This window comes from Cyanistes caeruleus, chromosome 37 (assembly GCF_971803275.1).
Source record: "Cyanistes caeruleus chromosome 37, bCyaCae1.hap1.1, whole genome shotgun sequence".
In the NCBI taxonomy this organism is placed as follows: Eukaryota; Metazoa; Chordata; class Aves; order Passeriformes; family Paridae; genus Cyanistes; species Cyanistes caeruleus.
Window position 1 is genome coordinate 915,188 of NC_141738.1, and position 23,585 is coordinate 938,772.

Genomic DNA, 23,585 nt, shown 5'->3' on the forward strand with positions numbered 1-23,585 from the left:
GGGAGGGGCTCCCCCCCTCCTCAAACCCGGCCGGGAAGGGAGGGGGCGTGGCTACGGCCAGGGGGTGTGGTCGGGGCGGGGTGGGTGTGGTCGGGGAAGGGGGTGTGGCCTGCGTTGGCCCCGCCCCCCGCGCCCCCCGGAGCTCCGCAGACCCCCGGGACCCCCCGGAGCCGCCGCCGCCTCCGGAGCCGCCTCCGCCCGGCCGCGGGGGGGCGCCCTTCAACCGCCCCTCCCCCCCCTCCCCGCCGACCCCTCCCCCTCCCCATCCCCCCCTCCCCCACCGCGAGACCCCCCCCTTAATAACTGACCCCCAACTGACCCCTAATTAGTCCTTAATTAACCTCCCGATCCTGCCCGGGGACCTGCCGACCCCTCATTAACCCCTAATTAACCGCTAATTAATTCTTAATTAACTCCCCGAGCCTCTCCCGGGACCCGCCGACCTCTAATTAACTTTTGGTTAATCCTTAATTAACCTCCCGAGACCCTCCGACTCCTAATTAGTCCTTAATTAACCCCCCGATACTGCCTCGGTATCCCCCGACCACTAATTAACCTCTGATTAAATCTTAATTAACCTCCCGATCCCCCCCTGGACCCTCCGACCCCTAATTAACCCCTAATCAATCCTTAATTAACCTCCCGATCCTCCCCCAGGACCCTCCGACCCCTCATTAACCCCCAATTAACCCCCCGACCCTTAATTGACCCCCCGCATTAATTCCCCCACCTGCCCCTTTAACCTCCCCGACCCCTAATTAACCTCTAATTAACCCCTAATTAACCCCCCCAGCCCCATTCCAACCCCTCCCCCCCCACCGGGGGGGCCCCCACCATCAATTCCCCCCCACTAATTAACTAATTAGCCGATTCATTAATTACCGCCCCCATGCCCAGGGGGTTCCAGCAGATCCAGGAGGAGGAGGAGGTACCGGGGGGTGGGGGAGGGGCGATTTTTGGGGAGGGGGGTCCTGAGTGGGGGAGGGGGGAATTTGGGGGTTGGGGGGTGGGGGGAGGGGCGGGGAGCCCCAAATTCCCTCCGGGAATTCCCGGCCCCTCCCCCCACCCCCCACCCCCCCCGCGGTTTTTTCCAGGACTTTCCCAAATAAGGGGAATTTTCTCCCAAGTCGCGACAGGAGGGTGGGGGAGGGGTTTATGTCGCGATAGAGCCGCCCCTCCCCCTCCCCCAGCAGGGATTTCCCTCCCTCCCCTCCCCCACCCCGGGGGTCTCCAGGGTCTGGGGTGGGGGGAGGGGCGGTCCGAGCCCCTCTTGGGGGCGGGGCGGGGGTGTGAGGGGGGTGGGGGAGGGGTGGAGCCCTGGCCACGCCCCCGCCCAGCCCACCCTGCCCCTCCCCCACTCCAGAATTCCCCCCCCAAAGGGGTTCGGGGGGGGGGTCCCCCAAACTCTGACCCCCCCCGGGAGGATCAGGGGGGTCCCCAAACCCCCCCAACCCCCCCCAGGAGGACGAGACCCCTCCCCCATTCCCCCTCCCCCCCAACCCCGGGATTTAAGGGGGGGGGTTCCCCCCTTTTTTCCCCTTCCCAGGAATTTTGGGGTGTCCCCCCCACCCTGACCCCTCCCAGGAAGATCGGGGGGTCCCCCCAACCCCCCAAACCCCTCCAAACCCCCCCAGAGCCCCCCAAACCCCCCCAAGGAGGACAAAACCCCTCCCCCCGTTCTCCCCCATTGCCGCTATTTGAGGAGGGGGAGGGGATTTAGGGGGGGTTCCCCCCATTTTTTTCCCCTTCCCAGGAATTTTGGGGGGTCCCCCCCACCCTGACCCCTCCCAGGAAGATCGGGGGGGTCCCCAAACCCCCCCAAACCCCCCCAAGAGGACGAGACCCCTCCCCCATTCCCCCTCCCCCCCAACCCCGGGATTTAAGGGGGGGGGGGTTCCCCCCTTTTTTCCCCTTCCCAGGAATTTTGGGGTGTCCCCCCCACCCTGACCCCTCCCAGGAAGATCGGGGGGTCCCCCCAACCCCCCAAACTCCTCCAAACCCCCCCAGTGCCCCCCAAACCCCCCCAAGGAGGACAAAACCCCTCCCCCCGTTCTCCCCCATTGCCGCTATTTGAGGAGGGGGAGGGGATTTAGGGGGGGTTCCCCCCATTTTTTTCCCCTTCCCAGGAATTTTGGGGGGTCCCCCCCACCCTGACCCCTCCCAGGAAGATCGGGGGGGTCCCCAAACCCCCCCAAACCCCCCCAAGAGGACGAGACCCCTCCCCCATTCCCCCTCCCCCCCAACCCCGGGATTTAAGGGGGGGGGGGTTCCCCCCTTTTTTCCCCTTCCCAGGAATTTTGGGGTGTCCCCCCCACCCTGACCCCTCCCAGGAAGATCGGGGGGTCCCCCCAACCCCCCAAACTCCTCCAAACCCCCCCAGTGCCCCCCAAACCCCCCCAAGGAGGACAAAACCCCTCCCCCCGTTCTCCCCCATTGCCGCTATTTGAGGAGGGGGAGGGAATTTAGGGGGGGTTCCCCCCATTTTTTTCCCCTTCCCAGGAATTTTGGGGGGTCCCCCCCACCCTGACCCCTCCCAGGAAGATCAGGGGGGGTCCCCAAACCCCCCCAAACCCCCCCCAGGATGACGAGACCCCTCCCCCATTCCCCCTCCCCCCCAACCCCGGGATTTAAGGGGGGGGGTTCCCCCCATTTTTTTCCCCTTCCCAGGAATTTTGGGGGGTCCCCCCCGCCCTGACCCCCCCCGTGCCCCCCCAGGAGGATGAGGGGGGTCTCCCCTCGGGCCCGGGGGGGTCCCCGCCGCCCCCCGCGCTGACCCCCGCCCTGGCCCTGACCGTGTTCGCGGCCTCGCTCAGCTCGCTCAGCTTCGGCTTCCACATCGGGGTCATCAACGCGCCCCAAAAGGTACCGGGGGACCCCAAAAACCCCGGGGGGGACCCCAAAACCTCGGGGGGACCCCTCGGGTCACGAGGGAACCCCCCAGACCCCGAGGGAATCCCCCCAAAATGAGGGGGAAGCCCCCAAACCGCTGCGGGATCCCAAATGTCGGGAGGGGTCCCAAAACCTCCCGGGGGACCCCAAAACCTCCCGGGGGACCCCAAAAACCCCGGGGGGGACCCCAAAACCTCGGGGGGACCCCTCGGGTCACGAGGGAACCCCCCAGACCCCGAGGGAATCCCCCCAAAATGAGGGGGAAGCCCCCAAACCGCTGCGGGATCCCAAATGTCGGGAGGGGTCCCAAAACCTCCCGGGGGACCCCAAAACCTCCCGGGGGACCCCAAAAACCCCGGGGGGGACCCCAAAACCTCGGGGGGACCCCTCGCGTCACAAGAGAAGCCCCCAGACCCCGAGGGAATCCCCCCCAAATGAGGGAGAAGCCCCCAGACCACTGCGGGATCCCAAATGTCGGGAGGGGTCCCAAAACCTCCCGGGGGACCCCAAAACCTCCCGGGGGACCCCAAAAACTTCGGGGGGACCCCCAAAATCTCGGGGGGACCCCCCGGATTACGAGGGAACCCCCCAGACCCCGAGGGAATCCCCCCAAAATGAGGGAGAAGCCCCCAGACCGCTGCGGGATCCCAAATGTCGGGAGGGGTCCCAAATGTCGGGAGGGACCCCAAAATCCCTTGGGGGACCCCAAAACCTCAGAAGGGACCCCAAAAACCTCGTGGGGGACCCCAAAATCTCGGGGAGACCCCTCGGGTCACGAGGGAACCCCCCAGACCCCGAGGGAATCCCCCCAAAATGAGGGGGACGCCCCCAAACCGCTGCGGGATCCCAAATGTCGGGAGGGACCCCAAAATCCCTTGGGGGACCCCAAAACCTCAGGGGGAACCCCAAAAACCCCGGGGGGGACCCCAAAAATCTCGGGGGGACCCCCCGGGTCACGAGGGAACCCCCAAGACCCCGAGGGAATCCCCCCAAAAGCCCCCAGACCCCCCCGTGGGGTTCCCAAACCTCTGCGGGATCCCAAATTTCGGGAGGGTCCCAAAATTCCCTGGAATGACCCCAAAAAACCCCGGGGGTCCCTGGGTGGGCGCCCCCTCCCCAAATTCGGGTGCCCCCCACCCACGGGCGCCCCCTCCCCAAATTCGGGTGCCTCAGTGGGCACAAATCGGTCCCTGGGGGGGGTCCCTGAGTGGACGCCCCCTCCCCAAATTCGGGCGCAAACTGGTCCGGGGGGGGGGGTCCGTGCCTGGACGCCCCCTCCCCAAATTCCAGCGCCCCCTCCCCAAATTCCAGCGCCCCCTCCCCAAATTCGGGTGCAAACCGGTCCGGGGGGGGTTCCCAGTCTGGGCGCCCCCTCCCCAAATTCAGGTGCTCCATTGAGTTCAAACCAGTCCCTGGGGGAGTCCTTGTCTGGACGCCCCCTCCCCAAATTCGGGCTCCTCATTAGGGGGGTCCCTCCTCCACAAACCGGTCCCTGGGGGGGTCCTTGTGTGGGAGCCCCCTCCCCAAATTCGGGTGAAAACTGGTCCGGGGGGGGGGGTCCGTTCCTGGACGCCCCCTCCCCAAATTCGGGCTCCTCATTGGACACAAACCAGTCCCGGGGGGGGGTCCATGATTGGGAGCCCCCTCCCCAAATTCCGGCCCCCCATTAGGGGGGGTCTCTCCTCCACAAACCGGTCCTGGGTGGGGTCCCAGTCTGGACGCCCCCTCCCCAAATTCGGGCTCCTCATTAGGGGGGTCCCTCCTCCACAAACCGGTCCCTGGGTGGGAGCCCCCTCCCCAAATTCGGGCGCAAACCGGTCCGGGGTGGTTCCCTGCCTGGACGCCCCCTCCCCAAATTCGGGTGCCCCATTGGACACAAACCAGTCCCTTGGGGGGGTTCCCTGAGTGGACGCCCCCTCCCCAAATTCGGACACAAACCGCTCCTGGGTGGGGTCCCTGTCTGAACGCCCCCTCCCCAAATTCGTTCTCCTCATTGGACACAAACCAGTCCCTGGGGGGGGTCCCTGATTGGGACCCCCCTCCCCAAATTCGTTCTCCTCATTGGACACAAACCAGTCCCTGGGGGGGGTCCCTGATTGGGAGCCCCCTCCCCAAATTCAGGCTCCTCATTGGACACAAACCGGTCCCTGGGGGGGGGGGGGTCCCCTGAGTGAACGCCCCCTCCCCAAATTCGTTCTCCTCATTGGACACAAACCGGTTCCTGGGTGGGGGTCCCAGTCCGGCCGCCCCCTCCCCAGCCTGTGTCCCCCCCGCCCCGCAGGTCCTGGAAGGGGAGTACAACGCGACGTGGGCGCGGCGCTGGGGGTCCCCCCCGCCCCCCCAGACCATCTCCCTGCTCTGGGCGCTGTCGGTCGCCATCTTCTCGGTGGGGGGGATGGGCACGGCCCTGGCGGGCGGGGCCATGGCCGAGAGGCTGGGCAGGTAAAGGGGGCGGGGCTTAGTGGGGGCGGGGCTTTTCTGGGAGGGGCGGGGCTTAGCAGGGAGGGGCTGTGGGCGAGGCTTGATTGGGTGTGGATTAAAGACTTGGGGAAGTGGGTGGGGCATAATGGGGTGTGGTCAAGTGGGTGGAGCCTAAAGGGGCGTGGTGTGTCTTAAAGGGGCGGGCCCATGGGAATAGTAATGATCAGGGTGTGGATTAATGGGGAATTGGGGTGGGGCCTAAAGGGTTGGTGCTTAAAGGGGTGTGGCCTCACAGACCAGACCACAGCATACCAGGGTGGGTGTGGTCACGTGGCCACGCCCCTTTCCCTCCCCCTCTCGCAGGAAAGGCGCCCTATTGGCCACCAATGGCCTGGCTGTGGTGGGCGGGGCCCTGATGGGCGGGGCCAAACTGGGCCCCACCTACACCCTCATCATCCTCGGCCGCTTCGTCGTGGGCGCCTACTCAGGTACTGCCCTCAGCTGGGGGCGTGGCTTGGCTATGGAGGCGTGGCTTGGCTATGGGGCATGGCCTGTCTGTGTGGGGTGTGGCCTGCATTTATGGGGCGTGGCCTGTCACTGTGGTGGGTGTGGCCTGTTTGTGTGGGGCATGGTCTGCATTTATGGGGCGTGGCCTCACTCTGTGAGGGGCGTGGCCTGTCTATTTGGGGGCGTGGTCTGGGTTTATGGGGCGTGCCCTGTATGTGGGCGTGGCCTTTCCCAGTGTGGGGGCGTGTCCCGGTCTGACCCCGCCCCTCAGGGCTGGTGTCGGTGCTGGTGCCGCTCTACGTGGGCGAGGTGGCGCCGCTGCGGCTCCGGGGGGCTCTGGGGACCCTGCACCAGCTCGGGATCGTCCTCGGCATCCTGGCGGCGCAGGTGGGCGGGGCCTGGCGGGTGGGCGGGGCTTCAGGGGGCGGGGCTCGGTTGGGGGCGTTGGGGAGCAGTGGGGGATCGTTCTGAGGGGGTGGGTGGGCGGGGCTTGAGGGTGGGTGTGGCTGGAGAGGGCGGGGCTTGATTGGGAGGGGTCGGTGGGGCGGGGACTGAGGGAGGGGGGTCCCAGGTGGGGACATTTCGATGTCATTGGGGACCCGGTGGGCGGAGCCTCGGGGGATGGGCGGGGCTTGAATGGGCGGGGCCACTGGGGAACCACGTGGTTTCATCCCGGGGTGGGCGTGGCCTAATGACTGGGTGTGGCTTAACGAGGTCGGGGTCGGTGGGGGCGGGGCTTAAGAGGGCGGGGCCTTTGGGGGTCTTGGGGACCCTTTGGTGTCTTGGGGGTGCGGGTGGGTGGAGGCAGAAGGTGGGCGTGGCCTTAGCGGGCGTGGTTTACCTGGGAGGGGCCTGGTGGGCGGGGCCTAAGGGGGAGGGGCGGGAACTCGGAGGAGACTTGAGGGTCTTGAGGGGTCCTGGGAGGATTTGGGCTCAGGGCTGGGGGGTCCTGAGGGGATTTTGGGGATCCCCGGGAGGCGACACATCGCGACACGGCCCTTCCCGCCACGATAGAGCGCAAGCTCCGGGGCTCTATCGCGACATAGCGCTGTTTGCGGCGGCGTATCGCCCCTTTCTGGGGGCCGATCGCGGGATATCGCGCGATATCGCGGGATATCGCGGGATATCGCGCCTCCCCCGCAGGTGCTGGGGCTGCGGGCGCTGCTGGGGACGCCGGCGGCGTGGCCGGCGCTGTTCGGGGCGGGGCTGCTGCCGGCGGCGCTGCAGCTGCTGCTGCTGCCGCTGTGTCCCGAGAGCCCCCGGTTCCTGCTGGCCCGGGGCCAGCGCGGCCGCGCTCGCCGCGGTGAGTGCGGAGCCTTCGGCCTCGCGGGGCCGCTCCCCCGCCCTGCCCCGGCCCCTCCCGCCCCGCCTTCCTCCGTCCCCGCCGCCCTCCTCTTCCTCTCTCCCGGGTTTTCCTCTTCCTCCGTGCCTGCTCTTCCTCCCGGCCTTCCTCTTCCTCTTCCTCCATCCCGGTTCTTCCTCCTGAGCTTCATCCTCATCCTCCTCCTCCTCCTCCTCCCCTTAATCTTCCTCGTGATTCCTCCTTGTCCTCCTCCCCTTCATCCTCTTCCTCCCCATCTTCATCTTCCTCCTTGATCCCCCTTGTCCTTCTTTTCCTCCATCCCAATTCTTCCTCCTCCTCCTCCTCCTCACCTTCATCCTCCTCCTCAATTTCCTCTCCTTCCTCCATCCCATCCTCCTCTTCCTCACCCTCACTGATCCTTCCTCTTCCTCTTCCCCTTCCCCTTCCCCTTCCCCTTCCTCTTCCTCTTCCTCCTCCTCCCCTCCCCCCCATTCTACCGCCCCTATCACGACAAGCCCCTCCCCTTTCCCCCAGGCCTGTCGCGATTGGCCGGGCCGGCGGCGGAGGCGGGGCTGGCAGCGCTGGAGGCGGAGCTTGGCCGAGGCCCCGCCCCCAGGGTGGGGCTGCTGGAGCTGCTGCGGAGCCGCCGGTACCGGCAGCCGCTGATCGTCACCCTGGGGCTGCAGCTGGCGCAGCAGCTCTCGGGGATAAACGCGGTAAAAACGGGAAAAACAACTCCAAAAATGGGAAAACGGGCGGGGTTTGTGGGGAAATGGGCGTGGTTTCACAGAAAAGGGGCGTGGCCATGAGCGTCACCCTGGGGCTGCAGCTGGCGCAGCAGCTCTCGGGGATAAACGCGGTAAAAATGGGAAAAACAACTCCAAACATGGGAAAATGGGCGGAGTTTGTGGGGAAATGGGCGTGGTTTCACAGGAAAGGGGCGTGGCCATGAGCGTCACCCTGGGGCTGCAGCTGGCGCAGCAGCTCTCGGGGATAAACGCGGTAAAAACGGGAAAAACAACTCCAAAAATGGGAAAACGGGCGGGGTTTGTGGGGAAATGGGCGTGGTTTCACAGGAAAGGGGCGTGGCCATGAGCGTCACCCTGGGGCTGCAGCTGGCGCAGCAGCTCTCGGGGATAAACGCGGTAAAAACGGGAAAAACAACTCCAAAAATGGGAAAATGGGCGGGGTTTATGGGAAAAGGGGTGTGGTCTGTGGAAAAATGGGAGTGGCTTATGAGAAAAGACAAAATGCAGATCTCAATGATCACTGATTGGGCGGAGCTTAACAGGGCCCAAAGAGGCGGGGTCACAGGCAGAATGAGGGGGTGGAGCTTAAAAAGGGGGCGGGGCTTAATGGGATGGAGCCGTTAGGGGCATGGTCAAAGGGGAAGGGCCTAAAGGGGAGGAGTCTCATGGGCGTGGTTCGTTTGGGACAGGGCGTGGCCATGAGGGTGTGGCCCAATGGGATTAGGGAGGTTTGGGGTGTGGCCATGGGGGCGTGGCTTGAAGAGGCGTGTCCTTCTGCTGACCACGCCCCTCTCCCTCCCCAGATCTTTTACTACTCGACATCCATCTTTGAGGGGGCGGGGCTACAGGACCCGGCCGTCGGCACCATCGGCACGGGCGTGGTCAACGTGGCCGCCACCGCCCTGTCGGTGAGCCACGCCCACGGCCACGCCCACAGAGCACCTGGGGATGGGGGGTGGGGTAACCCGGGCTGGGCGTGGTCCTGATGGGGTGGAGACTTCTGGGTGGGTGTGGTCACAGAGGGAGGGGTCTCATTGTGGGCGTGGTCTCTTGGGTGTGGCCCTGAGGGGGAATGGTCTCATTTTAGGGTGGGTGGAGTCCCATGGTGGGTGGGGTCTCATGGTGGGCGTGGTCCTCAGGGGGTAGGATGACCCCGGGGTGCGTTCCTGGGGAGGAGGGGTTTGGTGATGGGGTGGGGTCTCCTCGGTGGGCGTGGCCCGGTGTGGGCGTGGCCTCGTCTGAAGCCCCGCCCCTTCAGGTGGTGCTGGTGGAGCGGGCGGGGCGCCGGCTGCTGCAGCTCGTGGGGCTCCTGGGAATGATGGCGTGCGCCGCCACCCTGGGCGTGGCCCTCAAGGTGAGCTGGGGGGGGTGGGGGACCCTAAAATCCACCTGGACCCCGCCCCCAAATCCCAAACTCCACCCTGAGCCCCCCAAACTCCACCTGAACCCCCCCCAAATCCAGCCCTGAACCCCCAAATTCACCCCAATATTCCCCATTTCTCCCCCCATCCCACCCACGATTTTCGGGGTCCCCCCTCACCCTCGTTTTTGGGGTCTCCCCTTTCCCACCTGCACAGTTCCTTTCTGGGTGGGGTCCTCAACACCCCCAGTCCCCCAAACCCCTCCTCCTCATCCCCAAATTTCCCCCATTTCCCCCCAAAAACCCCCAAATCCTCAATTTTCCTTTCTCTCTTTCCCCTCTCCTTGTGATTTTCGGGGTCCCCCCTCCCTCTGACTTTTGGGGTTCCCCTTTCCCAGCTCAGGGTTCCCTTTCTGGGGGAGTTCCAAAACACCCTCTGCCCCTCAGAATCCCCCTCCCCATCCCCAAATTTCCCCCATTTCTACCCAAAACTCCCCAAAATCCCCAATTTTCCTCTCCATTTCCCCTCTCCCCTCGATTTTTGGGGTCCCTCCTCCCTCTGACTTTCGGGGTCCCCCTTTCCCAGCTCGGGGTTCCCTTCTTGGCGGAATCCCCAACATCTCCAGCTCCCCAAAATCGCCCTCTGCATCCCCAAATTTCCCCCATTTCTACCCAAAACTCCCCAAAATCCCCAAATTTTCCTCTCCATTTCCCCTCTCCACGTGATTTTCGGGGTCCCTCCTCCCTCTGACTTTCGGGGTCCCAATTTCCCAGCTTGGGTTTCCCTTCCTGACGGAGTTCCAGAACACCCCCAGCCCCTCAAAATCCCCCTCCCCATTCCCAAATTTCCCCCATTTCTACCCAAAACTCCCCAAAATCCCCAATTTTCCTCTCCATTTTCCCTCTCCCCTCGATTTTCGGGGTCCCCCCTCCCTCTGACTTTCGGGGTCCCCCTTTCCCAGCTCGGGGGTCCGGTTTGGGGCGCTCTGGCTCTGGGGGCCGCCCTGGCCTTTGTGGGGTTTTTCGCGGTGGGTCCGGGACCCCTCCCCTGGTTCGTGGGGGCCGAACTCTTCCCCCCGGGGCCCCGCGGGGCCGCGCTGGCCCTGGCCGGACTCGTCAACTGGGCCAGCAACACGGCCGTGGCCATGGCCTTCCCTGCCCTGCAGGTACCCGGGGAGGGGGTCTGGGGGGATTTTGGGGGGTTTTGGGGGGTCACCAGGGGGTTTTGGGGTGTTTTGGGCCCCCAGGTGCCCGTGGGAGGGGGTTGTGGGGGGCAGGTTTTGGGATTTAAGGGGGATTTTGGGATTGGTTTGGGTGTGGCCATGGCCTTCCCCTCCCTGCAGGTACCCGGGGAGGGGGTCTGGGGGGGTTTTGGGGGGTCTCCAGGGGGTTTTGGGGAGTTTTGGGTTCCCAGGTGCCCATGGGCGTGGGATTTGGGGGGGTTCTGGGGGCAGATTTGGGGTTTTAAGGGATAGTTTGGGTGTGGCCATGGCCTTCCCTGCCCTGCAGGTACCCGGGGAGGGGATTTGTGGGGATTTTGGGGGGTTTTGGGGGGTCTCCAGGGGGTTTTGGGGTGTTTTGGGATCCCAAGTGCCCGTGGGAGGGAGTTTGGAGGGAAATTTTCAGGATTTAAGGGGGATTTTGGGGTGTTTAGGGTGTGGCCATGGCCTCCCCCTCCCTTCAGGTACCCGAGGAGGGGATTTGGGGGGATTTTTTTTGGATTTTGGGGGGTCTCCACGGGGTTTTGGGTCCCCAGGTACCTGGGGAAGGGATTTGGGGGGATTTGGGGGAATTTTGGGGGGATTTGGGGGGATTTTGGGTCCCCAGGTACCTGGGGAAGGGATTTGGGGGTGGTTTGAGGAATTTTGGGGGATTTGGGGGGATTTTGGGGGGTTTTGGGGGGTTTTGGCTACCCAGCTGCCCATGGGAGGGAGTTTGGGAGGGCAGTTCTTGGGATTTAAGGGGGATTTTGGGGTGTTTTGGGGGATTTTGGGGTGTTTTGGGTGTGGCCATGGCCTCCCCCTCCCTTCAGGTACCCGAGGAGGGGAAATTTTCAACAGAATTTGTGAGATTTTTGGGGAATTTTGGGGGTTTCTATTTTCCCACGTGCTCACTCACAAAACCCCCAAAATCCTCATTTTTTCCCCCCTTATTTTCCCCTCCCAGGATGCCCTCGGCCCCTTCGTCTTCCTCCTTTTCGGGGGGCTCCTGGGGGGCTTCGCCCTCTTCACCTTCCTGCTGCTCCCCGAAACCCGCGGCCGCCCCTTCCCCGGCTCGGGGGACCCCCAAAATCCGCCCCCCGCCGCCCTGCTGGGCCCCCCCGAGAAGGACACGGAGCTGCAGTGCTTGGCCAGCCAAGAGGAGCCCTGAGGGGCCCCCCAAAATTTTTTGGGGGTTTTTTTTTGGGGGGGGGCGCTTTAGGGACGATTTTTTTGGGGTTTTTTTGGGGTTTTTTTTTCGCGGTTCAGGGGTGGGATTTTGGGAGGATTTTGGGATTTTTGGGGGATTTTTTGGGGTTTCCCCCCCGTCCCGGTTGTAAATAAAAGGTGAGGGCACGTCAGGCGTTGGTTGGTCCCCAAAATTTGGGGGGGGACTCCCCAAAATTTGGGGGAGAGGGCGGGGTCAGAGCCCAAAATTGGGGGGTGGGGGAGGGGATTTGGGGTCGTGCCGAGGTGTGGGGGAGGGGGATTCACCCCTCCCCCAATCGGGGCCCGATTTTGGGGGAGGGAGCCCCAAATTTTGGCTGCTGGCCCCGCCCCTTTAACCGCAGGCCCCGCCCCTCCGGGCAGGCCACGCCCCCTGACACCCCATTGGTGGATCCGCCCCAGAGCCGCCTCTGATTGGTCGAGAGCCTCGTGGCGCACACGCGGGCGGGGAGGGGGCGTCACGTGAGCACCGGCGGGCGGCGCATGCGCAGTGAGGAAACCTCCTCGCGGTGCGCTCCAATAAATTTACATATATTTACATAAAATTACATAGATAGCAGCCACTAGGAATGAGGCGATCAGCGTCATTAAGCTCATTTGCATAATGAGCGGTGCCGGCGGCGTTGCCGTGGCAACAAAACTCCCCCTAGAGGGGCTTGAGGTGAGGGTGGGCCTGTCCCGCCTCGCTCCCCGCGTGCTCCAAATCTCGCGAGAGCTCGCTGGAGGCGCAGCGCAGCTCAGCGAGCTCTCGCGAGAGGACCGAGCCACGTTAAGCCTGAACGCCCCAACTCTCGCGCTATCCCTCCGGCCGCGCCGCGCTGCTCCGCTCCTCAAATCTCGCGAGAACTCGCGGGCGAGGCGGTGTCGCCAAGCCTTAACTCCACCCCCGCCGGGGTGGAGGGGGCGCCGCGCGCATGCGCAGACCCCGCCGCGCTCCACCCCTCCTCACTCTGCGCATGCGCACCTCTCTCCGCGGACCAGCCCCGCCCTCTCCCCCGCGCTGTGCGCACGCGCACTCCCCTCGGCCTCCCCCGCCCCCCCCTCCCCGCGCATGCTCAGTGCGGCTCCCCCCGCCCGGGGCGGGCGCGCAGGCGCGGTGGGCCCGGGGCTTGCAGCAGCTCCAGCGCGGCGGCGGTTCGGGCTTCGGGGCTCGCGGGCGCGGGGGTGAGTCCGGGGCCTTCCCCGGGGGTTCCGAGGGGCGGCCGCGCCTTTGGGGACGGGGGGAAGAAGCTGCGGGATGGAGCCCGGTGCCTTCCCGCTGCCGCTTTCCCCTCAGGCCCGGCCTAGGCCGCGCCCGCGCGCTGCGCTCCCCCCCCTCCCCCCCCCCGGCCCGGCCCGGCGGGGCCCGCGTGGCGGCGGCGAGCGCGAGACCCCCCCGGACCGGGAACGGGGAACCCCGAAACTCCCGGGAGGGGGGAACTGGGGACCCCCGAAACTCCCGAGAGGGGAATTGGGGACCCCCGAAACTCCATGGATGGAATTTGGGGACCCCCGAAACTCCATATAAGGAAATTGGGGACTCCCGAAACTCCGGAGGGGGGAATTTGGGGACCCCCGAAACTCCGGAGATGGAATTTGGGGACCCCCAAAACTCCCGAGCGAGGAATTGGGGAACCCGAAAACTCTGCAGAGGGGAATTTGGGGACCCCCGAAACTCCGGAGAGGGGAATTAGGGACCCCCAGAACTCCATAAAAGAGAATTTGGGGACCCCCGAAACTCCGGAGGGGGGAATTGGGGACCCCTAAAACTCTGCAGAGGGGAATTTGGGGACCCCCGAAACTCCGGAGAGGGGAATTAGGGACCCCCAGAACTCCATAAAAGAGAATTTGGGGACCCCCGAAACTCCGGAGGGGGGAATTGGGGACCCCGAAAACTCTGCAGAGGGGAATTTGGGGACCCCCAAAACTTCGGAAAGGGGAACTGGGGACCCCCAAAACTCCGGAGATAGAAATTGGGGACCCCTAAAACTCCATTAAAGGGAATTTGGGGACCCCCGAAACCTCATAGAAGGGAACTGGGGAAGCCCCCAACTCCATATAAGGAAATTGGGGACCCCCAATTCCATATTTGGCCCTGGGGGGGCCGGGTAAGGACGGGATTCCCCTCCCCCCTCATTAAATGCGTGGGGACCCCCCCAAAAAACCCCAAATTTCCCTGCCTGGAATTTCCTCGAATTCTCCCCAAAACCCCCCTGGACTCTCCCCAAACTCCCCGGGACCCCCCTAAACCACCCTGAGCCCCCAAAACCCCCCCCGGACCCCCCCAAACCACACCAGAACCCCCTCAAAACCCCCCTGGACCCCCCCAAAATTCCCCCCCTCGACCTCCCCGCCCCTTCCCCCCCCCAAGGGGTGGATTTTTGGGGGGGTTCTGAGTGGGGGAGGCTCCTGGGGACCCCCCCAAAATTTGAGGGTGGAGTTTTGGGGGGACCCTCCCCTGTCCCGGGGGGTGGGGGAGCACCCAAAAAAGGGTGGGGGAGGGGTCAAACCGAGTCCCCACGTGTGTCACCTTCCCCTCCCCCCACGTGTGTCACCTCCCCTCCCCCTCCCGGATTTGGGGTCCCCCTGTGACCCCCCGCATCCCATTTTTGGGGTCCCCAACCACTTTGTAGCCCCTCTTTAACCCCCCCCCATCCCTCCCCCTCCTTTTTGGGGTCCTACCCCAATTTTTTGGGGGTTTCCCCCCCCCTTTTGGGGTTCCCACCCCCTCATCCCCCATTTTTTGGGGTTCCCTGATCCTTTTGGGGGTGTCCCAAATACCCACAGGTGCTCCCAACCCCAATTTTGGGGTCCCCAGCCCCAATTTTGGGTCCTGATCCTCCTTTTTTTGACTTCCCCTGACCCTTTTTGGGGCTCCCCATTTTTGGGTTTCCCATTTTGGGACCCCCTTAATCTCCATTTTTGGGGGGTCCCCAACCCCTTTTTGGGCTTCCCCATCTCTCCCTAACTCCAAATTTTTGGGATCTCTGCCAGATTTTTGGGGTTCTCACCCCCTGACCCCCATTTTTGGGGTCTTCACCCCCTTTTTGGGGTCCCCACCACCTTCAAGTGCCTTTTTTGGGGAGCCCCCAACTCCTTTTTGAGCTTCCCCTTCTCTTCTTGCCCCAAATTTTTGGGGTCCTCACGTCCTCCTTGACCCCCAGATTTTTTGGGATGTCCCCTTACTCCCCAAAATTTGAGTTCTCCACTCTCTGACCCCCCAAATTTTGGGATTCTCCACCCCCTGACCCCCCTTTTTGGGGTCTCCACCCCCTTCCAGTTCCCCTTTCTGATGCCCCCAACCCCTTTTTCCCCTTCCCTTCCACTTCACCCCAAATTTTGGGCTCCCCCGACCTCCCCTGACCCCCAAAATTCAGGAGCTTCTCCCTGACTCCCCAAATTTTGGCTTCTCCCCTCTCTGACCCCCCGAATTTTGGGGTTCTCCACTTCCTGACCCCCATTTTTGGGGTCTCCACCCCTTTTTTAGCTCTCGCCGCTGTCCCCAGCCCCTTTTTGAGCTTCCCCACCCCCCAAACCTCCCCTCTTTGGGGTCCCCCGACCCCCAAAATTTTTTGGCTTCTCCCTGACCACCAAAATTTTGGGGTTCTCCATCCCCTGACCCCTATTTTTGGGGTCTTTACCCCCTTTTTGGGGTCTCCACCACCTTCAAGTGCCTTTTTTGGGGAGTCCCCAACTCCTTTTTGCCCTTCCCTTCCACTTCACCCCCAATTTTTGGGCTCCCCCGACCTCCCCTGACCCCCAGATTTTTTGGGATGTCCCCTGACCTCCCCAAAATTTGAGTTTCCCACTTTCTGACCCCCATTTTTGGGGTCTCCACCCCCTTTTTAGGGTCTCTACCCCCTTCCAGTTCCCCTTTCTGATGTCCCCAACCCCTTTTTGCCCTTCCCTTCCACTTCACCCCAAATTTTGGGCTCCCCCGACCTCCCTTGACCCCCAAAATTCGAGAGCTTCTCCCTGACTCCCCAAATTTTGGCTTCTCCACCCCCTGCCCCCCATTTTTGGGGTCTCCACCCCCTTTTTTGGGGTCTCCACCCCCTTCCAGTTTCCCTTTCTGATGCCCCCAACCCCTTTTTCCCCTTCCCTTTCCCACTTCACCCCCAATTTTTGGCCTCCCCCAACCTCCCCTGAACCCCGAATTTTGGGATTTTCTCCCTGACCTCTCAAATTTGGAATTCCCCGCCCTCAATCCCGGTTTTTTTTTTTGGGAATTCCCCTCTCAGAGAGGCGATGGCCGACGACCTGGACTTCGAGACGGGGGACGCGGGGGCCTCGGCCACGTTCCCCATGCAGTGCTCGGCCCTGCGCAAGAACGGCTTCGTGGTGCTCAAGGGCCGCCCCTGCAAGATCGTGGAGATGAGCACCTCCAAAACCGGCAAACACGGCCACGCCAAGGTAGCCAAAATCCCGGGAGAATTCCCAAAATCCCGGGAGAATTCCCAAAATCCCGGGAGAATTCCCGAAATCCCCGCAGGAATCCTGAAATCCTGAGCGGGGTTAGCCCCGAGTGGTTGAGATCTCTCTCAGAGGTTTTTTCTGGGTTCTGATCCACCCAAAACTGCCTCAAACAGCCTAAAATTGGGGATTTGGGAATGCTGAGGTTGCCAAAATCCCGGGAGAATTCCCGAAATCCCGGGAGAATTCCCAAAATCCCGGGAAAATTCCCGAAATCCCCGCGGGAATCCCAGAATCCTGAGCGGGGTTAGCGGTGAGGGAGCGCGGTCGTACGGAGCTGCACACAGAGCATTCCCTGCGATCTTGAGCCCCAAAACCACCCAAAATGAGCCCAAAATTGGGGATTTGGGAATGCTGAGGTTGCCAAAATCCCGGGAGAATTCCCAAAATCCCCGCGGGAATCCTGAAATCCTGAGCGGGGTTAGCCCCGAGTGGTTGAGATCTCTCTCAGATCATTTTTCTGGGTTCTGATCCACCCAAAACTGCCTCAAACAGACCAAAATTGGGGATTTGGGAATGCTGAGGTTGCCAAAATCCCGGGAGAATTCCCAAAATCCCGGGAGAATTCCCGAAATCCCCGCAGGAATCCCAGAATCCTGAGTGGGGTTAGCGGTGAGGGAGCGCGGTCGTACGGAGCCGCACACAGAGCCTTCCCTGGGCTCTGATCCCCCCCAAAATACCCCAAAAACAGCCCAGAATTGGGGATTTGGGAATGCTGAGGTTGCCAAAATCCCGGGAGAATTCCCAAATTCCCGGGAAAATTCCCGAAATCCCTGCGGGAATCCCAGAATCCTGAGCGGGGTTAGCGCTGAGTGGTTGAGATCTCTCTCAGAGCTTTTCTCTGGGTTCTGATCCACCCAAAACTGCCTCAAACAGCCCAAAATTGGGGATTTGGGAATGCTGAGGTTGCCAAAATCCCGGGAGAATTCCCAAATTCCCGGGAGAATTCCCAAAATCCTGGGAGAATTCCCGAAATCCTGGGAGAATTCCCGAAATCCCCGCGGGAATCCCAAAGCGCAAAGCCCCGGGTGGTCGGGGTCTCTCTCAGAGTTTTCCCCTGGGATCCCGAGCCCCAAACATCCCAAAATTGGGGATTTGGGAATGCCAGGGTTGCCAAAATCCCGGGAGAATTCCCAGATTCCCGGCGGGAATCCCGAAATCCCGACCGGGGTTATCCCTGAGAGCTTTTCCTGTTCTCGGCCCCCTCCCAAAACATCCCCAGGAATTTGGGAATGCCGGAAATCCCGGAAATCCCGCTGGATCCCCGAAATCCGGGTTCCAATCCCCGAAATCCCGGCCTGGCCCCGCCCCGGAGCTCCCCTGGGATTCTGATCCCGCCCCCAGCAAATCCCAAAAGAAATCTGGGAATTCCCCCAGGTGTCCCGGAATTCCGACCGGCTCCAATCCCAAAATTCCGCCCCCAAATCCCAATCCTGCCCCAGACTCCACCCCCTGAGCGCTCCCAGTGCTCCCAGTGCTCCCAGTATGGCTCTGACCCCATTCCCAGTGCTCCCAGTGCTCCCAGTATGGCTCTGACCCCATTCCCAGTGCTCCCAGTGCTCCCAGTATGGCTCTGACCCCATTCCCAGTGTTCCCAGTATGGCTTTGACATCATTCCCAGTGTTCCCAGTGCTCCCAGTATGGCTCTGACCCCACTCCCAGTCCCTCCCAGTTCCCCCAGTATGGCCCTTACCCCATTCCCAGTCCCTCCCAGTCCCTCCCAGTAACCCCAGTCCAGCCTTCATCCCATTCCCAGTTCCCCCAGTCCCTCCCAGTGCTCCCAGTGCTCCCAGTATGGCTCTGACCCCGTTCCCAGTGCTCCCAGTGCTCCCAGTATGGCTCTGGCTCCATTCCCAGTGCTCCCAGTATGGCTCTGACCCCGTTTCCAGTGCTTCCAGTATGGCTCTGACCCCATTCCCAGTGCTCCCAGTATGGCACTGACCCCGTTCCCAGTGTTCCCAGTGCTCCCAGTATGGCTCTGACCCCGTTCCCAGTACCTCCCAGTATGGCTCTGACCCCGTTCCCAGTGCTCCCAGTATGGCTCTGACCCTGTTCCCAGTGCTCCCAGTATGGCTCTGACACCATTCCCAGTGCTCCCAGTGCTCCCAGTATGGCTCTGACCCCATTCCCAGTGCTCCCAGTATGGCTCTGACCCCATTCCCAGTGCTCCCAGTATGGCTCTGACCCCATTCCCAGTGCTCCCAGTGCTCCCAGTATGGCTCTGACCCCATTCCCAGTCGCTCCCAGTCCCTCCCAGTCCCTCCCAGTCCCTCCCAGTGCTCCCAGTAACCCCAGTACTGCCCTCATCCCACTCCCAGTTCCCCCAGTCCAGCCCTTACCCCATTCCCAGTACCCCCAGTCCCTCCCAGTCCCTCCCAGTAACGCCAGGATGGCTCTGACCCCATTCCCAGTGCTCCCAGTATGGCTCTGACCCCATTCCCAGTGCTCCCAGTATGGCCCTGACCCCGTTCCCAGTGTTCCCAGTGCTCCCAGTATGGCTCTGACCCCGTTCCCAGTGCTCCCAGTATGGCTCTGACCCCATTCCCAGTGCTCCCAGTGCTCCCAGTATGGCTCTGACGCCATTCCCAGTGCTCCCAGTATGGCTCTGACCCCATTCCCAGTGCTCCCAGTGCTCCCAGTATGGCTCTGACCCCAGTCCCAGTGCTCCCAGTGCTCCCAGTATGGCTCTGACGCCATTCCCAGTGCTCCCAGTGCTCCCAGTATGGCTCTGACCCCATTCCCAGTGCTCCCAGTATGGCTCTGACACCATTCCCAGTGCTCCCAGTGCTCCCAGTATGGCTCTGACGCCATTCCCAGTCCCTCCCAGTACCTCCCAGTATGGCCCTTACCCCATTCCCAGTGCTCCCAGTCCCTCCCAGTCCCTCCCAGTAACCCCAGCTCCCCCCAGGTGCACCTGGTGGGCATCGACATCTTCACGGGCAAGAAGTACGAGGACATCTGTCCGTCCACCCACAACATGGACGTGCCCAACATCAAACGGAACGACTTCCAGGTGAGCTACACCTGAACACACCTGAACACACCTGTGACACACCTGAACACACCTGAACACACCTGTGATACACCTGAACACACCTGTAACACACCTGTGATACACCTGTAACACCTGGGCACATCTGTCCGTCCACCCACAACATGGACGTGCCCAACATCAAACGGAACGACTTCCAGGTGAGAGACACACCTGAACACACCTGTAACACACCTGTGACACACCTGAACACACCTGTGATACACCTGAACACACCTGTAACACACCTGAACACACCTGTAACACACCTGTGACACACCTGTGATACACCTGTAACACACCTGGGGATACACCTGAACACACCTGTGACACACCTGAACACACCTGGGCACATCTGTCCGTCCACCCACAACATGGACGTGCCCAACATCAAACGGAACGACTTCCAGGTGAGAGACACACCTGAACACACCTGAACACACCTGTGACACACCTGTGACACACCTGGGCACATCTGTCCGTCCACCCACAACATGGACGTGCCCAACATCAAACGGAACGACTTCCAGGTGAGACACACCTGTGACACACCTGAACACACCTGTGACACACCTGAACACACCTGAACACACCTGTGATACACCTGAACACACCTGTAACACACCTGTGACACACCTGTGATACACCTGAACACACCTGAACACACCTGAACACACCTGGGGATACAGCTGAACACACCTGTGATACACCTGTGATACACCTGAACACACCTGAACACACCTGTGACACACCTGAACACACCTGGGGATACACCTGAACACACCTGTAACACACCTGAACACACCTGTAACACACCTGTGATACACCTGAACACACCTGTAACACACCTGTGATACACCTGAACACACCTGTAATACACCTGAACACACCTGGAGATACACCTGAACACACCTGTAACACACCTGGTGATACACCTGAACACACCTGGGCACATCTGTCCGTCCACCCACAACATGGACGTGCCCAACATCAAACGGAACGACTTCCAGGTGAGAGACACCTGAACACACCTGGGGATACACCTGTGACACACCTGAACACACCTGTGATACACCTGAACACACCTGAACACACCTGTGACACACCTGTGACACACCTGAACACACCTGGGGATACACCTGTAACACAGCTGGGCACATCTGTCCGTCCACCCACAACATGGACGTGCCCAACATCAAACGGAACGACTTCCAGGTGAGAGACACACCTGTGACACACCTGAACACACCTGTGATACACCTGAACACACCTGTGATACACCTGTGATACACCTGAACACACCTGTAACACACCTGTGATACACCTGAACACACCTGAACACACCTGGGGATACACCTGAACACACCTGTAACACACCTGTGATACACCTGAACACACCTGTGACACACCTGTGACACACCTGAACACACCTGTGACACACCTGTGACACACCTGAACACACCTGAACACACCTGTGACACACCTGAACACACCTGTAACACACCTGTGACACACCTGAACACACCTGGGGATACACCTGAACACACCTGTAACACACCTGTGACACACCTGAACACACCTGTAACACACCTGAACACACCTGTGATACACCTGAACACACCTGTGACACACCTGTGATACACCTGAACACACCTGAACACACCTGGGGATACACCTGAACACACCTGGGGATACACCTGAACACACCTGTGATACACCTGAACACACCTGAACACACCTGGGGATACACCTGAACACACCTGGGGATACACCTGAACTCACCTGTCTCACACCTGTCTGTCACCTGTCCAGCTGATCGGGATCCAGGACGGGTACCTGTGGGTGTTACCTGTGGGTGTTACCTGTCTCACCTGTGGGTGTTACCTGTATCTCACCTGTATCTCACCTGTCTCTCACCTGCAGCTGATCGGGATCCAGGACGGGTACCTGTGGGTGTTACCTGTGGGTGTTACCTGTCTGACACACCTGTCTCTCACCTGTCTCACCTGCAGCTGATCGGGATCCAGGACGGGTACCTGTGGGTGTTACCTGTCTCACCTGTGTGTGTTACCTGTCTGACACACCTGTCTCTCACCTGTCTCTCACCTGCAGCTGATCGGGATCCAGGACGGGTACCTGTCGCTGCTCCAGGACAGCGGGGAGGTGCGGGAGGATCTGCGGCTGCCGGAGGGGGAACTGGGCCGGGAGATCGAGCAGAAATACGACTGCGGAGAGGAGATACTGGTGCGGACTGGGAGGAACTGGGGGGGACTGGGATGGACTGGGAGGGACTGGGATGGACTGGGATGGACTGGGACTGCGGAGAGGAGATACTGGTGCGGACTGGGGGGAACTGGGGGGGACTGGGGGGAACTGGGATGGACTGGGGTAAACTGGGATGGACTGGGGGGGACTGGGGGGGACTGGGAGGGACTGGGAGGGACTGGGACTGCGGAGAGGAGATACTGGTGCGGACTGGGAGGGACTGGGGGGGACTGGGATGGACTGGGGGGGACTGGGACTGCGGAGAGGAGATACTGGTGCGGACTGGGGGGACTGGGGGGAACTGGGATGGACTGGGACTGCGGAGAGGAGATACTGGTGCGGACTGGGGGGGACTGGGATGGACTGGGAGGGACTGGGAGGGACTGGGATGGACTGGGATGGACTGGGGGGGACTGGGACTGCGGAGAGGAGATACTGGTACGGACTGGGGGGAACTGGGATGGACTGGGATGGACTGGGACTGTGGAGAGGAGATACTGGTGCAGACTGGGGGGGAACTGGGGGGAACTGGGGGGGACTGGGAGGGACTGGGGGGGACTGGGGGGGGACTGGGGGGAACTGGGATGGACTGGGGTAAACTGGGATGGACTGGGGGGGGACTGGGGGGAACTGGGATGGACTGGGATGGACTGGGGGGGACTGGGACTGCGGAGAGGGGATACTGGTACAGACTGGGATGGACTGGGATGGGACTGGGAGCACTGGAATGGGACTGGTCTGGACCGGTCTGGACTGGTCTGTACTGGGAGCACTGGTCTGGACTGGTCTGGACTGGTCTGTACTGGGAGCACTGGGATGGACTGGGGGGGACTGGGAGCACTGGAATGGGACTGGTCTGGACTGGTCTGTACTGGGAGCACTGGTCTGGACTGGTCTGGACTGGTCTGGACTGGTCTGGACTGGTCTGTACTGGGAGCGCCGGTCGGGTCCCTGACCGCCCCTCCCCCAGATCACGGTGCTGTCGGCGATGACCGAGGAAGCCGCGGTCGCCATCAAAGCCATGGCCAAATAGGGCAGGTGGGCGGGGCTTACCAAATATGGGCATGGGGGTGGGGCTGTGCCGATTATGGGCATGGGGTGGGGCTTGCCAAATATGGACATGGGGGCGGGGCTGTGCCAATTATGAAAAAGGGGGCGTGGCTGTGCCAAATAGGGTGTGTGGCGGGGCTTACCATATATGGACATGGGGGCGGGGCCTTGCCAGATATAGGTGGGCGGGGCCTGACAAATACGGTGAAGGGGGTGGGGCTCTGCAATATAAAGTGGGTGGGGCCAGCCAAATATGGTAAAGGGGGTGGGGCCATGGCAAATAAGGAGGAGGGGGCGGAGAAGGAGCCAAATCAGGCATTTGTGGGTGTGTCATGGCCAAATATGGCAGAAGGGGCGGGGGGATGGGTGTTTGGGGGCGGGGCTGTGACCAAACCTGGGGGTGTGGGTGGAGCCTGGGGGGTCTCTGGGGGTCCCGCTCGGGGTCCCAGCCCCTCCCCCTTTCTCTCCCCAGGCCGGCGCCGCCGGGGTCGGGCCGGGCCCCCCCCAACTGCAGCCGCGGGGGGGTGGGGGGGGAGGAGGTGGGGGAGGGGCGCGGGTGGGGGAGGGGCTCAAGCTCTGGGGGGGGGGGCTGGAGGGGTCCCCCCCACCCTTCCCCTCCCCCCCCCCCAATTCCCCCCTTTCCCCTCCCCCCTTTTAAGCCCCTCCCCCCTTCAAAGCCCCGCGGTGGGGGAGGGGCACCCCAGTGAGGGGAGGGGGGGAGGGGTGGCCCCAGGCCCCTCCCCCCTCGCTGCTCCTCCCCCGCCCCTCCCCCACCCCCCTCGCGTTGGGGCCTCGCCGGATCGGAGATAAATAAATAAATAAATAAATAAACGGGAGGTCGTTAATTAATGGCGCTAATTGGGCTGGGGGGGAGGGGCAGAGTGACCGGTGCTGGGGTCACTCAGGGGTCACTGACGGTCACCCAGGAGTCACTTGGGTCACTCAGGGGTCACCCAGGGGTCACCCAGGGGTCACTCAGAGGTCACTCAGGGGTCACAGGTCACTCAGGGTCGCTCAGGGGTCACTCAGGGTCACTTGGATCACTGCGGTCACTCGGTCACTCAGGTCACTCAGGGGTCACTGAGGTCATTCAGGGGTCACTGAGGTCATTCAGGGGTCACTGAGGTCACTC

The 23,585-nt window shown here is 62.2% G+C and overlaps 2 protein-coding genes and 1 long non-coding RNA gene across 5 annotated transcripts; 2 read left to right on the forward strand and 1 right to left on the reverse strand.

Annotated features, from left to right (window-relative positions):
* The first annotated feature begins 164 nt into the window (after positions 1-164).
* SLC2A4 (solute carrier family 2 member 4) lies at positions 165-11,789 on the forward strand. 2 transcript variants are annotated; one of them, XM_086871811.1, is made up of 11 exons: positions 165-928; positions 2,668-2,862; positions 5,171-5,331; positions 5,674-5,798; positions 6,089-6,204; positions 6,961-7,120; positions 7,655-7,836; positions 8,673-8,777; positions 9,128-9,223; positions 10,192-10,395; positions 11,396-11,789. In XM_086871811.1, the coding sequence occupies exons 1-11, from the start codon at positions 890-892 to the stop codon at positions 11,597-11,599; spliced, it is 1,587 nt and encodes a 528-aa protein (XP_086727937.1). In that variant the 5' UTR covers positions 165-889; the 3' UTR covers positions 11,600-11,789. The 2 variants fall into 2 exon arrangements, with proteins under 2 accessions (XP_086727937.1, XP_086727939.1); XM_086871813.1 differs by having other exon boundaries at positions 169-928; positions 2,716-2,862.
* A 916-nt stretch (positions 11,790-12,705) lies between these two features.
* Positions 12,706-23,284, forward strand: EIF5A (eukaryotic translation initiation factor 5A). Of its 2 annotated transcripts, XM_086871846.1 has the most exons (6): positions 12,707-12,819; positions 15,876-16,047; positions 19,016-19,120; positions 21,251-21,382; positions 22,374-22,441; positions 22,926-23,284. In XM_086871846.1, the coding sequence occupies exons 1-5, from the start codon at positions 12,707-12,709 to the stop codon at positions 22,434-22,436; spliced, it is 585 nt and encodes a 194-aa protein (XP_086727972.1). In that variant the 3' UTR covers positions 22,437-22,441; positions 22,926-23,284. The 2 variants fall into 2 exon arrangements, with proteins under 2 accessions (XP_086727971.1, XP_086727972.1); XM_086871845.1 differs by lacking the exons at positions 21,251-21,382; positions 22,374-22,441; positions 22,926-23,284 and adding an exon at positions 20,951-21,208 and having other exon boundaries at positions 12,706-12,819.
* Positions 19,128-21,174, reverse strand: LOC147647477 (uncharacterized). The gene is made up of 14 exons (XR_015281542.1): positions 21,136-21,174; positions 21,056-21,098; positions 20,921-21,009; positions 20,836-20,866; positions 20,771-20,801; positions 20,591-20,610; positions 20,378-20,536; positions 20,191-20,223; positions 20,074-20,159; positions 19,849-19,890; positions 19,786-19,815; positions 19,712-19,752; positions 19,397-19,429; positions 19,128-19,365 (listed from the first exon to the last, which is right to left on the reverse strand). It is a non-coding gene; the product is annotated as an uncharacterized LOC147647477 (long non-coding RNA).
* Positions 23,285-23,585: the final 301 nt, after the last annotated feature.

Coding starts and splice junctions, on each gene's coding strand:
- SLC2A4 (XM_086871811.1), top strand. CDS start 890: ATGCCCAGGGGGTTCCAGCAGATCCAGGAGGAGGAGGAG. Junction 7,837..8,672: donor AGCTCTCGGGGATAAACGCG/GTAAAAACGGGA, acceptor CTCCCTCCCCAG/ATCTTTTACTACTCGACATC. Junction 10,396..11,395: donor TGGCCTTCCCTGCCCTGCAG/GTACCCGGGGAG, acceptor TTCCCCTCCCAG/GATGCCCTCGGCCCCTTCGT.
- EIF5A (XM_086871845.1), top strand. CDS start 12,707: ATGCTCAGTGCGGCTCCCCCCGCCCGGGGCGGGCGCGCAGGCGCGGTG. Junction 12,820..15,875: donor CGGGGCTCGCGGGCGCGGGG/GTGAGTCCGGGG, acceptor TTCCCCTCTCAG/AGAGGCGATGGCCGACGACC. Junction 16,048..19,015: donor GCAAACACGGCCACGCCAAG/GTAGCCAAAATC, acceptor AGCTCCCCCCAG/GTGCACCTGGTGGGCATCGA.